This window comes from Polypterus senegalus, chromosome 11 (assembly GCF_016835505.1).
Source record: "Polypterus senegalus isolate Bchr_013 chromosome 11, ASM1683550v1, whole genome shotgun sequence".
In the NCBI taxonomy this organism is placed as follows: Eukaryota; Metazoa; Chordata; class Cladistia; order Polypteriformes; family Polypteridae; genus Polypterus; species Polypterus senegalus.
In genome coordinates this window covers 20407642-20422733 of record NC_053164.1, presented here as the reverse complement: position 1 = coordinate 20422733, position 15092 = coordinate 20407642, and the positions used below count along the sequence as shown (strand labels likewise).

At 41.2% G+C, this 15092-nt stretch overlaps 1 protein-coding gene across 1 annotated transcript in view; it reads right to left on the bottom strand.

Annotated features, from left to right (window-relative positions):
• LOC120538720 (protein jagged-1b) overlaps positions 1-15092 on the bottom strand; it is a 261014-nt gene that overhangs the window by 144406 nt on the left and 101516 nt on the right. The window contains exon 2 of the mRNA XM_039768138.1: positions 6535-6843. Within this exon, the coding sequence (XP_039624072.1) occupies positions 6535-6843 (309 nt within the window). The remainder of the gene's footprint in view (positions 1-6534; positions 6844-15092) is intronic.

Genomic DNA, 15092 nt, shown 5'->3' with positions numbered 1-15092 from the left:
GCCTTTCCCGAGGTTTCTTCCATTTTTCCCTACAAGGTTTTATTGGGAGTTTTTCCTTGTCTTCTCAGAGAGTCAAGGCTGGGGGGCTGTCAAAAGGCAGGGCCTGTTAAAGCCCATTGCGGCACTTCCTGTGTGATTTTGGGCTATACAAAAATAAACTGTATTGTATTGTATTGTATTGTAAGTCTGGATCAGACTGGGGCATCACAAATATATTTTTATCATCAAAATGTGACACATTTAAAATTAAAATCCATGTGATTATGTAAAATTGTACATATGTAAAATTCAAACATTTCTTTTGGTTTTCATTAAATTTCATTTTAATAATTCCATATTTTAAATTATTAAATTCCATTATAATAAAAATTAAATTACAAATATTATAAATAGTCATAAGAATACTATCCATCCATTATCCAACCCGCTATATCCCAAAGGGGCGCAAAGATGTGAAAAAAAGAAAACAAGAATCGAAAATATGAAAAATACATCTGTTGAAAACAAAACAAATGAACTTAAACTACATTCTGATACTAGAAAAATAAATATCGAGTTAGATAAATGTCGATAAAAGTTAAGTAGGTGTAATAAAATATGCATCTATGATATATAATTAATTAAAAAAGAACAAATTGGTATTAGTGGGCTTCTTTCAAAAAAACCTTAGGGGGGGCACGATTAAAACTGTTATGAAAACTCGGGGCACAAATATTTAAAGGTTTAGAAACGATGGACTAAAGGAAAGTGATATTCGAAAAAGCACCTGGCTTTAAAATCTGATGTTCCGATAAAACACCTCAATGATGAGATCCACAGATAAAAGTTGGGCCATTGCATGGAATAATACCGTCTGAGGCAAGGGGTCTTTTTACCACCCATTAACCATCAATCAAACACCCCCAAGATATGTTCTTACTAGGACCTGAGACAATATACTTAATTCACATTTATTACATACCAGTAATGGCGCATTGCACAATAATAACGTGCAGTCAACACACTTGACTTGACATTCCTAGTGTTCATCCTCTTTCTCTGTACGTTTATCATTCGTTTGCTCAGAGGTTGAAGTGCTCGCTGCTTCCTGAGCAGCTCCTTTTCTCCACCCTAGCGGCCTTCTGCTTCTCTTCTTCCATTGTCATTTTTTCGCGTTAAAACTGATTGTCATTATTTGTGTTGCAATTACTTAGTACGTTATTCTTTCTTTTTCACTTACGCTGGCACTTAAGTATTCAATCTCCCTCAAGAATGAATTAAGATATGAAGATGTAGGGGAAGTGATGGCAAAGTCTGACATTGCGGTCAGCAGCACAGGAGCGCTGCAGGGGACTGTACTTTCTCCGGTCCTGTTCAATCTATATACATCAGACTTCCAAAGCAACTCGGAGTCCTGCCACGTGCAAAAGTTCGCTGACGACACTGCTATTGCGGGTTGCATCAGGAGTGGGCAGGAGGAGGAGTATAGGAACCTGATCAAGGACTTTGTTAAATGGTGCGAATCAAACCACTTACAACTGAACACCAGCAAAAGCAAGGTGCATGGAGACCCAGGCCACTCATGGACCCCGTGATCATCAGAGGTGACTGTGCAGAGGGTGCAGACCTATAAATACCTGGGAGTGCAGCTGGACGATAAACTGGACTGGACTGCCAATACTGATGCTCTGTGCAAGAGAGGACAGAGCCGACTATACTTCCTTATAAGGCTGGCGTCCTTCAACATCTGCAATAAATGCTGCAGATGTTCTACCAGACAGTTGTGGCGAGCGCCCTCTTCTACGCGGTGGTGTGCTGGGGAGGCAGCATAAAGAAGATGGACGTCTCACGCCTGGACAAACTGGTGAGGAAGGCAGGCTCTTTTGTAGGCACAGAGCTGGACAGTTTGACATCCGTGGCAGAGCGACGGGCACTGAGCAGACTCCTGTCAATCATGGAGAATCCACCGCATCCACTTAACAGGATCATCTCCAGACAGAGGAGTAGCTTCAGTGACAGACTTTTGTCACCATCCTGCTCCACTGACAGACTGACGAGATCGTTCCTCCCCTACACTAGTTCTTCAGTTCCACCCCGTGGGGGGTAAATGTTAACATTATACAAAGTTACTGTCTGTTTTACCTTCATTGTTATCTCTCTTTAATTTAATATTGTTTTTTATCAGTATGCTGCTGCTGGAGTATGTGAATTTCCCCTTGGGATTAATAAAGTATCTATCTATCTATCTATCTATCTATCTATCTATCTATCTATCTATAATATAATGCCTTTCATATCTATTGATCTATCTATCAAAGGTGGTAGAGATGAGAACAGCGCCCATACGCGTGCACCGCACCGCCACACTGCTGGCCGCTGCCGTGAGTTCATTCTTCGATAAAATAAATTAAAAATAAAAAGAGGAATAATCTTTGAGGTCAATCATCACCCCAAAAGCGGATAGTAGACATCATGTAATATATGTGTACCAAATTTCAGGTCAATTGTTCAAACGGTTTGCGAGCTAAAGGTGATTTAAAATCCTGGACAGACAAACAGACAGCCATGGTAGCGTATTATATAAGAAGATTACTCTAACAGGCTTCATGATGCAGTGCATTCTCTGAACAACCCACAAAATAATAAATAATTTAATTTTGGAAAAATATAAAACAATGAAAGAAAATTAGGTTTAAAATGATAAAATACAAAATAGGTATTAAAAACAATTTATACGTTTAATGTTAATGTGAAACTGAATGTGAAAGAAAACTGAGCCCTTCCGGGTGGAGTGGTGGGACTGTGGCTAACACTATGTCTGGAGGGTTGCCAGTTCAAATCCTGTTACTGTCAGATCCTACTCCGTTGGGCACTTGAGTATGGCCCTTAACTGAAAATTGCTCAAATTGTGTTGTACAATGGCTGCCCCTACATTCTGATTCATACACAATGGTCATGTGAAATGATAATTTCCCCTCAGGAATTAACAAAGTGTACAAATGAAATATCCATCCATCCATTCATTCATTATCCAACCCGCTGTATCCTAACTACAAGGTCACGGGGGTCTGCTGGAGCCAATCCCAGCCAATACAGGGTGCAAGGCAGGAAACAAACCCTGGGCAGGGTGCCAGCCCACCGCAGGGTTCGCACACGCACACACACACACACACACACACACACACACACCAAGCACACACACTAGGGACAATTTAGGATCACCAATCCACCTAACCTGCATGTCTTTGGACTGTGGGAGGAAACTGGAGCACCCGAAGGAAACCCACACAGACACGGTGAGAACATGCAAACTCCACGCATGGAAGACCCATGAAATGCACCCGGGTCTCCTTACTGCGAGGCAGCAGTGCTACCCACTGTGCCACCATGCTGCCCCAAATGAAATATATAAATATAAAACAAAATCCCCAGGCATGCTTATTTAAACATCTGCGCATGCTAAATGGTGTAGTGGCAACTTATAAAACTTTAAAAGATGTAGGTCATGACTGACACCTCACGCAGATTCCAGAAACTAACAAAATTTGAATAAATTGCCTAATTTGGAAATACGCAATGTGATATGCATGTGAACCGTCCTGTCATAAACGTTGGGGGGCACAAGACAAAGAGTATAGGCATCAATATGTCGATAATAATCCAGCGATAATAATAAAAATAATACAACTCAAACTGGCGTAGAATAGGACATACCGACATGACAAAGTGAAATTAAACAGGACTGCAACTGTAGACTTCAAATGCACTGCTAAAGACGCAAATTAATTAAGTATAAGTATAGTCAATGTCAGATATAAGTCAAATATTGGCGTAGTCGGTAGGATTTTGGGATAACCATGTCTTGCATCCCATGTGAGAATATTGTTTTGTTTAGAGATTAATTACTAAATTGGTTACAGGGTACCTAATGTAAGGAGACTGACACTTTCTTGACCATAGGATCAGCAAGACGAGGGGGATGCCCTAACAGAAAGGATGTCATGGCAGAAGTTAGTAAATGACTCTGTTGTATCAGCCTCCATGTGTCTAGGTTATTCTTGGGGACCAAGATGTGTGCTCTGCAAGGTGCCCTTGTGTGACTTGAAAGGCACCTATAATAAATAAATTATTATTATTATTATTATGATTATTATCCTTTAGGTGTTGGCATACAGGGACATGTGTGTGGTATTCGTTCCAAAGCTAGCGAATTTACTCACAGTGTTCTAGCGAACAGTCTGTGCATGTACTGTATATTAGTTTTAGGGGGCAAAAGTAAACCAACTCATAGTACATTTGAGAAACGATATCAGATTACGATCATAGACCCGGAAACGTCCGAACCCATGTTGAAATCAGCCATGTTCCAAAGGAGTGGTAGGAACAAGCAGGGGGGGACTAATAAAACGAGCCCAAACGTCTTCTTCTATTGGCCTACAAAGGGAAATGGACACCTGCTGTTCAGGTGAGAGAAGAGGCAAAGAATAAAAGTGTAAACCTTCTCTCCTGCATGTTTTGGTTTTTAAGTCTGTTAAATGTAAATTTGAGGGCTATAGTGAGGATTTGAGACACTGTGTTCAGGTCTACTGTATGAAATAAAGCTTTGTATATATAATTATGCACACTTTTTATACTATTCTTAAGCTCACTTCTTCCTCTTCTTCTTCCGGCTGCTCCCGTTAGGGGTCGCCACAGCAGATCATCTTCTTCCATATCTTCCTATCTTCTGTATCTTGTTCTGTCACACCCATCACCTGCATTCCCCTCTCACCACATCCATAAACCTTCTCTTAGGCCTTCCTCTGTTCCTCTTCCCTGGCAGCGCTATCCTTTACATCCTTTTCCCAATATACTTACCATGTCTTCTCTGCACATGTCCAAACCAACACAATCTCGCCTCTCTGACTTTGTCTCCAAACCGTCCAACCTGAGCTGACCCTCTAAAGTCCTCATTTCTAATCCTGTCTATCCTCATTACATTCCTAAACTCACTTAATCTACTTAAGCGTAGTTTCAAATACATTCTGAGCACTCACTTGCCATGATTGCTCATGGAGATTGGAGTCCACCTGTGGCAAACTAAACTGATTGGACATTATTAAGAAAGGAACACGTGTACCTGTGTATATCACATCCCACAAGTCACACTGCATGTCACAAGCAAAACCCAAGCCACAAAGTCCTAGAAATTGTCCATAGACCTCTGTGGTCAGATTGTGGTAAGGTATAGAGCACGACAAGGGGATAGGAAGTGTGGCGTAGTGGTTAAAACTTTGGACTTCAAGCCCTGAGGTTGTAGATTTTAATCCCACTACTGACACTGTGAGACCATGAACAAGTCACTTGACCTGCCTCTGCTCCAATTGGAAAACCAAAAATGAATGGAACCAATTGCCATCATAAAGGTAGTAAGTCATCGTGGAGAAAGGCGTCAACTAAATAAGTAAATGAAAAACAATTTCTAAAGCTTTGAGTGCTCCTAGAAGCCCATAGGCCTCAATCATTGTGAAATGGAAGACGTGTGGAACCACCAGGACTCTAGAGTTGGCCGTCAGGTCGGAGTAATTTGGGTAAGAAGGTCCTTAGTCAGGGAGGTGAGCAAGAACCCAATGGTCACACTAACAGAGCTTCAGAAGTCCTCTACTGAGATGGGAGAACCTGTCAGAAGGACAACCGCCTCAGCAGCATTCTATGAATCAGGTGTTTATGACAGAGTGGCAGGATGGAAGCTACTTTTTGAGTAAAAGCCATTTAAACACATCAAACACTTTTTGATTTGAAGACACACCTCTCTTCCTCATTCGTTGGTCAAGAGTTATGTCTTCAATTCAAAAACTGACTCCCATGAGGCTTTAGGTTTACTGTTTATGATATTTGGTGATAATTCTGGAAGTGTATATGTAACAATACTTTAGAAAAAAAACAAGTGTGTCGAATATACAACTGGGTAACTGCAATGTGGACCGGGCGATGCGAGTAACGTCAGATTTTTTTTTTGTTTTTCACGGATTTTTTCACATAAGTTGCCATTGGTCACTGTTGGCAGGTATTATATCAGAATATCCATCCATCCATTATCCAACACGCTATATCCTAACTACAGGGTCACGGGGGTCTGCTGGAACCAATCCCAGCCAACACAGGGCACAAGGCAGGAAACAAACCCCGGGCAAGGCGCCAGCCCACCGCAGTATATCAGAATATTTTTTTCTCAATTCTGCATAAAACGATGAGATCCATTTTTTTTTTGAGCATCACTTCAAACTACTTAGGGTAAGTAACATATAAAAAAAAGTCATTTTTGGGTGGAGTATATAAAATGAGGTTCAATTATAGTCACTGTCTTTTGGTTTTGTATCTTATCAAGTTTGGCTCGTGATCTACACACACACAGTATAAGGTGCACAAATCGGAGGGTCCATTGCGATGTTGGCAGCAGCCTGCATACACAAATGTGAGAAACGTTTTTGGGACCCCCAACTCATCCCCGGGAAACACAACAATGCCAAACGTGCCGACGTAAAAATAAACACAAGACTTCCAAGGTGGGCTCACCGGCCAAGCATACTGGAAGGGAATCTCAATCCTCGCACTGCGCTCATCATTATGTTGGTGACTTGAGGAGAAATGGCTGCCACTGATGACAGGTGTAGCTCCTGCTCCAAAAATGCAAGGTCCTGACTGTGAGACACGCTTCTGATATTCCTTGAGACACAATCGAAAGAAGGTGTCACACGGATGTCCCTTGTTACAGTGGTTTCCAGGTGCCACCCGGGCATCACAGCAATCCTTATACCAAAGGAGTCCATTTGAGTGCTGAAGCTGCTTGATCTGCAGTTCAAACGTTCCAGCAGCTAGAAGAACCTTCACAGAAGAAAAAAACAAAAGGAGAAGATGGGTGAGGTCAGGAGAGAATTTAACTGGAAAGAAAGAAAAATGAAATTAAATGAATTACAACAAGGTAAAAGTATGTCTTTCATGACACAGCCAGCACCATCTGACATTGGACATTATCATTAGAACGCCTACGCACGTCTAAGTCATTACTTCATTACATTTTTTCAAACATGTCTGGCGTGCGGGCTGGCGTGACACAAAGTGCTTCTGCCTTGCAGCACCAGCGATACCTTCAGCGATACTTGCTTTGTAGCTCCCACCCAGTACATAATCACAGTGTGCCGCCAATTCGAGAAGTTATCCTGGAGGGCAAGCATCTGACATCTGTTTCTGAGATGGCTTTCTCTTATTGATAACTCCTGGCATGGCAAGACATATGGGGGATGGGTCACCAATTCCAAATTACCGTTCCTTTTGTTAAGTGCCAAAAATGTAATTTTTTTTTTTTGCCTTTTCTTGAGACTTGTCTGTGCTGGAATATAAAATTAGGGTCTCAGAAAAAAAAAATCAAGTTTGGGAATAAAAAGAACCAAATCTTAAAGGGCCCTGTATAGTAGAGCAAAGGAGGAAAATGAGTGGCGTAGGTGTGGCGTGAGGGACCTTCACGCCAGGACTGTGAAGAGGCCTGTACAGTTTGTGAAAAAGGTTAATTTAATTGCCAAAGGTCTACATTATATACAGAACCTTTCATTTTCTGCATTTTTCAACAAATGATCTAAACACGCTGGAGACCTGGGTTTGTTACGTTGCACTTGGACAATGGACTCACACTTCACAAATTGCAGCACTCAAAATGATTTCTCTTGTGGTGTTGTCTCCATTTTACTATAAACGAGATGAAGTGCTCTGTGGCATTTCACCAAACAACGAATCTTTAAATTCTCGCCGATACGCCTCTTCACTGGGAAGAAACATTAGTTTTCCCTGATAGCAACACGAATTCGACTATCTACAAGTCTCTGACTTAAAGTTTAATTCCGAACAATATATCCATCTCTTTTCGCTGTTCAGTCATTTCACCGAGTAATAATTTCCAATTTTTTGCGCTAATGCGATCTTTACCATCCTTTTTTTGAGACTTTCGAATTTTTGCACTTTCATTACCGCACCAACATTTTTGAATTCCTTACGACATTCTACTTTCTCATTTACTCTTTGTCTTTTATTTACGGCTCCAGGTGGGGTTAAATCTCTTGGCACAAAGTCTTGTCTTGCTGGAGCCAATCCTAGCCAACACAGGGCACATGGCCGGAAACAAACCCTGGGCAGGGTGCCAGCCCACCGCAGGGTACACACACACACACACCAAACACAATTTTGGATCGCCAGTGCACCTAACCTGCATGTCTTTGGACTGTGGGAGGAAACCCACGGGGAGAACATGCAAACTCCATGCAGAGAGGACCCGGGAAACAAACCCGGGTCTCGTAACTGCGAGGCAGCAGCACTACCCACTGCGCCACCCTATTTTAGAATATCTTTGCAGAATAAGCAACACTTGCCACACTCACTGTGTTATGCTCAATGACATATCAAAGGCCTGCAGCTATACAGGGGACATCTGCTTTTCATTTCTTCATTTTAAAGGAGGCTGACAGTACTTTTTCAACAAATTTGTCATTATCCCGTATTATTAGAAAGGTGATTGGGCAGATCCAAGTAATTTTAAGGCAGAGCGCTCAACATGCTTCGCAAGTAAATTAATGGAAAGAATTTTTAAGGAAAAGATCGTTCAGCACATGTGTAGAAGTAGAAGTTTTAGTGAATAGTCAGCATGAGGAAAGGCCGTGTTTTACTAACATGCTGGAATTCTAGAAGGAAGCAACAAAGCCATGGAATCAGAGAGGTGGATATGATATTGTTTATCTTGATTTTTAGAAACCATTTGATAAATTCTCACATGAGAGATTAACAATAAACCTGAAAGAAGTGGAAGTTCAGGGTGTGGTGTGTAGATGGTTTCAAAATTGGCAAAAACATGGGAAGCAAAGGGTTACGGTGCAAGGAATCTTATCGGGATTAAATGATGTTAAGAGTGGTAACCATCAGGGGTCGGTGCTGGGGCCGTTGGTATTTTTAACGAACATGAATGATCTGGACAAGAATATAAAGAACAAGCTGGTTACGTCTGCAGACGATAGAACGGCAGATAATCTAAAATCAGCTAAATCGTTACAGATGGACGAGGACAACATGAGATTGAGTTGAAGATATTTTATGAAAATAGATGTAAGGCATCAGAGATCAAAATGTTAGATTTGAATACACAATGAAATTAGGAGAAAGGCCTAGGAGTAATTGTGGACTCTTCGCTGCCTCCATCCGGACAGTGCTCAGAAGCCATTTAGAAGACTAACAGAACATTTAGGTTATCCAGCACGATGTGCCTGCATTCATTTCTATTAGGCTTGACTACTGCAATGCGTTCCTCACTGGCTGCTAAAATCGTTCTTTATGCATCTTTCAGTTAATTCGAAATGCTACTGTGAGATTTATTACACAAAGCAGAAGATATGAATGCATAACTCCAGTTCTCAAGTCCTTACATTGGCTCCCGGTTAAGTTTAGGGCAGATTTCAAAATCCTCCTTTAAACATATAAAGCCATAAATGGCCGAGGTCGGGCTTACTTATCTGAACCTATTATCACTTACAAACCACAGCGCACATTAAGATCTCAGCATGCCGGCCTGTTTAAGATTCCAGGGATTCATAAAATAACAGTGGAAGGTCAGGATTTTACTTAGAGAGCCCCAAGGCTGTGCAGTGGTCTACCTGCTAATATAAGTGATATCCTTCACTTTCAGCTTTTAAAAGCTTGGCTGAAGACTTACAACTTCAGTCTGGAATACCCTGACTTAGTGCTGGGCGATATGGAAAAATCATATATCACGATATGGATTATTTTATATCACAATAACGATAAATATCACGATATACCACCCACAATAAAGTACGTTTTCAGTTATTCTCTGAAAAGTTTGACATTTTTTTTGCAACTTTATTTTGAAGTGACATTTAACTGAACTGTCACAAATGAGAAAAATACATTTTAGTTTAGCAATATAAATGTATCAACTGACAACAGATGTGGTGGAGGTAGAGCTACAGTAGCCTTCACATTTTTTTTATCCACATCATAGTTATTTAAATAGTATTATCAAAATAAACTTTATTTAAAAAAAAAAAAATTAAAGTGCACAACCATTTCAAGTCTCTGAGCAGAAAAGCACTCAATTATAAAAAATAAACACAAAACATTTTTCAACCTTGTAGTGCAAAGTTTGCAAACCAAAATAAAGTATCAAAAGTAAATATCAGAGTTGAACATAACACTGTTTAAGGCATTAGCCATGAATAAAAGTGCAAATATAAAAGGCTACTTTGTAAAAGTAGAAAAAAATGACTGTCAAATTTATAGATAGATAGATAAATACTTTATTAGGGGGTCTTTCTCGGAATTACTACAGTAAAAATGACAGAACAGTAAACTAAAAGTACCTCATACAAATTACTGCACGAGTAACGCACCTTGGGCTATCATGGCTCCCGTGTAGTCATCTGGAAAGTACGCAGTCTGTAAATAGCGAGCACAGAGGATCCAGTCTTTGCTGATGTAATGGATGGTTACGCTCATGTAGGGCTGCGTAGCTCTGCTCGTCCACAGGTCAGTTGTCAAGGCATAATGGACCACACTGCGAACATCCTTCTCTACTTGGGCCCGGCATGCGTTATATAAGCGAGGCAATTCGACTTTACTGAAGTGCTTACGACTGGGCATAACGTACCTCGGGTCAAGGACTTTGACGAGGTCTCGGAAGCTACCCTTCTCAACTGCATACACGGGGGTCATGCCTTTACAAATGTAATGCAAGATGGCACATGTGATTTCTTTATGGCGCTGGGACGTTTTTTCATACGGTGTGCTTTTTATGAAAGACTCTTTAATTTTAGGCTGGCTATATTTTTTCTCGCCACTTGCCCGGGCTGTTTCACAACTTTCTTTACGTCGCATTTCTTCGATTCTCCCGTATTCTTTTTCGTGGACCTTCTTCAAGTGGTAAAAGAGGTTTGTTGTGTTAGCGTCGGGCGCGGAAACAGTCTTTTGGCAGAGTTTGCACATGACTGTCTTCTGCTCCGTGTCAGAGCTCTTGAAGCCAAAATGCAACCAAATCACTGACGTACCCCCACGTTTCGGTAAAAGTACTTCTTGGGCTGCTGCCTGCATAGCAGTTTCAGTTTGTTGTGACACCGGGCATTCATCTTTAACCTCTTGCGTCTCCATCTTTAAGCACTCATGAGTTAACTAGTGTAAAGCATGTCGCAACAACGTAAAGCGTCTACTAGATGGAGTTTCTTTGCAAAAAAGTTCATTTTTATTCTTGATTATCACTTATATAAAGGGTAGAGTATGCATTGCATAGCGACAAGACATTATCATACATTTGTCATAGCCTATTTAATGCAATATTTTATTTAGTAATTGATAAAATTAGGTTAGAAACGATAGAAACGAAATAGGACGATAGACACTTTTCTATCGTCCCCACAATAAATATTGTCATATCGCCCAGTACTACCCTGACTAGAGCTGCTGGTTAGCTGTGCACACTGCCTCTCTGTTTTTCAGCCATTTAAACAAAAATATAAGTATCACAATATTTTTAAACCAGTACTGTTTCTCTTCTCGGTATCTGTATGTGGCGCTCGGTGCCACTTCTCAACTAACAGGCTGTTTGACTGAGTTGGTGCTGGCCATTCAATATGATGAGAGAATCTTTCTATCTGATGACTCCAATGCTCCTTTATCCAAGATGATTTTTCCATATGCAGTCTAACAGCCTGGTAGTTGAGAAGTGGCACCGAGCACTACAGCCAGATACCGAGAAGAGAAACTGTACTGGTTTAAAAAATTGTGATACTTATATTTTTGTTTAAATGGCTGACAAACAGAGATGCAGTATGCACAGCTAACCTGCAGCTCTAGTCAGGGTATTCCAGGTTGAAGTTGTAAAGTCTTCAGCCAAGCTTTTAAAAGCTGAAACTGAAGGATATCACTGAGGCTGAGGTCTCCAGGAATGTGACTTTTTGACTTTGATTACGATCACGATTAAATGACGGACGCACATGTGTCACACATATGCATATGGGAGACAGTTTACGGGCTAAAATAAATGCATTTCTCCACCGGACAGGGAGATGGTGCTGTGCGTTAACTCTTTCTCTTCTTTCCCTTTCATCAGAAGAACCCACCTCATAAAAACACCATTTCTGCCTCTGGTCCCTCAATACCTGCCTACCACAAATGTCACTTCCACATCCCGTCCCTCAGATCCTTTTTCTCTGTGATGTCACTTCCATCTCCGGTCCCTCAGGATCTGCCATCCTATGTCATCATTTCCACTTCCAAACCCACCACTTCCTGTCAGTCAGCCATACATCGGCCATCTTTCCCAAGGAACCTCAGCATATGGGGTGGCTACTCCAAACCTTTTTCTGTCTCCTCTTGTTTATTTTACAACAGATATTGTATTTTTTCCATTTATGTTTAATTAGTTCTACCTTGGGTGGCACGGTGGTAGCGCTGCTGCCTCACAGTAAGGAGACCCGGGTTCGCTTCCTGGGTCCTCTCTGCATGGAGTTTGTATGTTCTCCCCGTGTCTGTGTGGGTTTCCTCCCACAGACATGCAGGTTAGGTGCATTGGCGATCCTAAATTGTCCCTGGTGTGTGCTTGGTGTGTGTGTGTGTGTGTGCCCTGTGGTGGGCTGGCGCCCTGCCCAGGGTTTGTTCCTGCCTTGCGCCCTGTATTGGCTGGGATTGGCTCCAGCAGACCCCCGTGGCCCTGTGTTAGGATTTAGTGGGTTGGGGAATGACTGGCTGACTAGTTCTACCTTGATGCCTGTGTGGTTTAATAAATCTATATTTCTATGTTCTGTATTTAGTAATTCTTATAATCTGTACTTGTATTTTAAATGAGAATTGTTCACAGCATTTGTCGTCTGCACTCAGTGAAAAGTTTCCTACAAAAAACAAGTAGTGTTGTATGTGTGGAGTTCAAGTCACAGTAGTTTCTGCTCTACTTTATAACACACTGGTGAGGCCTCATCTGGAGTGCTGGGTGCAGTGTGGATCTCCAGGCTTCAAAAAGGACATAGCAGCGCTAGAAAAGGTCCAGAGAAGAGCGACTAGGCTGATTCCAGGGCTACAGGGGACGAGTTATGAGGAAAGATTAAAAGAGCTGAGCCTTTACAGTTTAAGAAAATGGAGATTAAGAGGAGACCTGACTGAATTTATTTAATTATGAAAAGGAATTAGTAAAGTGGATTCAGGCTGTTACTTTAAAATGTGTACATAGTTGTAGACATAGCTGTTTGTCACAAATGTTAGAAAGTTTTTCTTCACACAGAGAACCATCGACACATTGAATAGATTTCCAAGTGGTGTGGTAGAGAGTAGAACTTTAAGCAACTTTAGATCTTGATTTGAAATTGTTTTGAAGAAATTAGATTATGTCAAGCATCTGCATCAGAGGATCTCCTCACAGGCTTGATCGATGTATGTAATAACTCTCCAGGGCGAGAGGAGGCGCTTTCACTAACATTCTCTTCTCCTCTCCCTGCACCACCAAGAAACCACTCAGTGAGGGCACTTAGCTCCGCCCCTTTCGGTTCATCCGCTGCCCAGAAGGAGGCGTCGTTTATAACCAGAGCAACCGCCCAATGAAGCTCCTTATTTCTGAGGCAGAGAGTCCAATGTACTTGTGTAGAATATGCCTAACGGTTAGCAACATAACACCAAGGTGGTTCTTTTGATGGACTTTTTTTTTTTTGGTCGATTAAACAGGACGATGCCTGTTGGCATCACAACTTTTATCCTTCTACAACCTCTTATTCCTGCACCCGGCCTCAATGGATAGGATTGACAAGCTTTGTTGGCCTGAATGACCTGTTCTTGTCAAAATGTTTTTAATGTTCTAATGCACTCAGTGCTGCTGGATCAGGCCCCCTTTCCTCAGACCGTCCCACGGAGTAGGTGGTTTCAAAATAACGGATGGAATGATAAAGAAGAAAGTGAGGGTGTCATATTTTGGGCTGGCATCCCGAACAGGCCATCTGGTTAGTGTTTCATGCTCCATAAACTGATAATGCATTTCAGCTACGATTTTTTAATGACTGCTTTCTACATTATTTTGATAACAAAAAGTAACTTTCTACCTCCTTATTGAAATTACACTGAGCACATCTCAAATAAAATCCATTAAGTCCATTACTTAAACCAAATCTGAATAAAAACTCAGGAGCCCATATTGGATTTGTAGTTTTTATCTGCTATCAATCACGACTAATGCCTGCCCAGACAGAGATCAAATTATCCACGGAGAAATTGTGCTCCATTTTGTCTTGTTAAGCAAGTTTAGCCTTCCTGATCTCCATTCTAATCCCTCCGTGTCATTGTAATTTCTTCACTTCAGCGTAAATTGCTTTTTGTTTGATGACGGCGGGGCTTGCTGTTAGGATGCAACTTAATGCTTTTAAATGAAATAAGCGTAACTTAACAAAATGTTCATCCATATTTGTGTCTGATTAAAAAAGAAAACAAACGTATCCTTATATTGAAGGAATCTAAAGTGGAGGTCTGCAAAGACGGTCCTGGTGGGTCGTAGATGCTGTAGGTTTTCTGTTCCAACCCAACTGCTGAATTAAAAAACAATGCTTGCCAATAGCAGGTCTTATTTAATTTCATGGCTGGGTGGTCTTTTCATTCTGCCATGTCAGGTCATTCTTATATCGAGTGTTCTTAGGATATCCATCCATCCATTCATCCATTATCCAACCTGCCATATCCTAACTACAGGGTCACAGGGGTCTGCTGGAGCCAATCCCAGCCAACACAGGGCACAAGGCAGGAAACAAACCCCGGACAGGGCGCCACCCCACCACAGGTTCTTAGGATATCATCCAACATTTGTAACCTAAAGTGGTTCAGTAATTCTCCATCCTTCACTTTTTTTCGTGTTATCAGTTTCCTTCTAATTATTTTATTATAAACCAGATAGTGAATGATGAATAAACACAAGTGGACATGGAAACAAGTAAGATGGAGAACTGCTAGTTCCTTTGTCATTTAGATAGATAGATAGATAGATAGATAGATAGATAGATAGATAGATAGATAGATAGATAGATAGATAGATAGATAGATAGATAGATAGATAG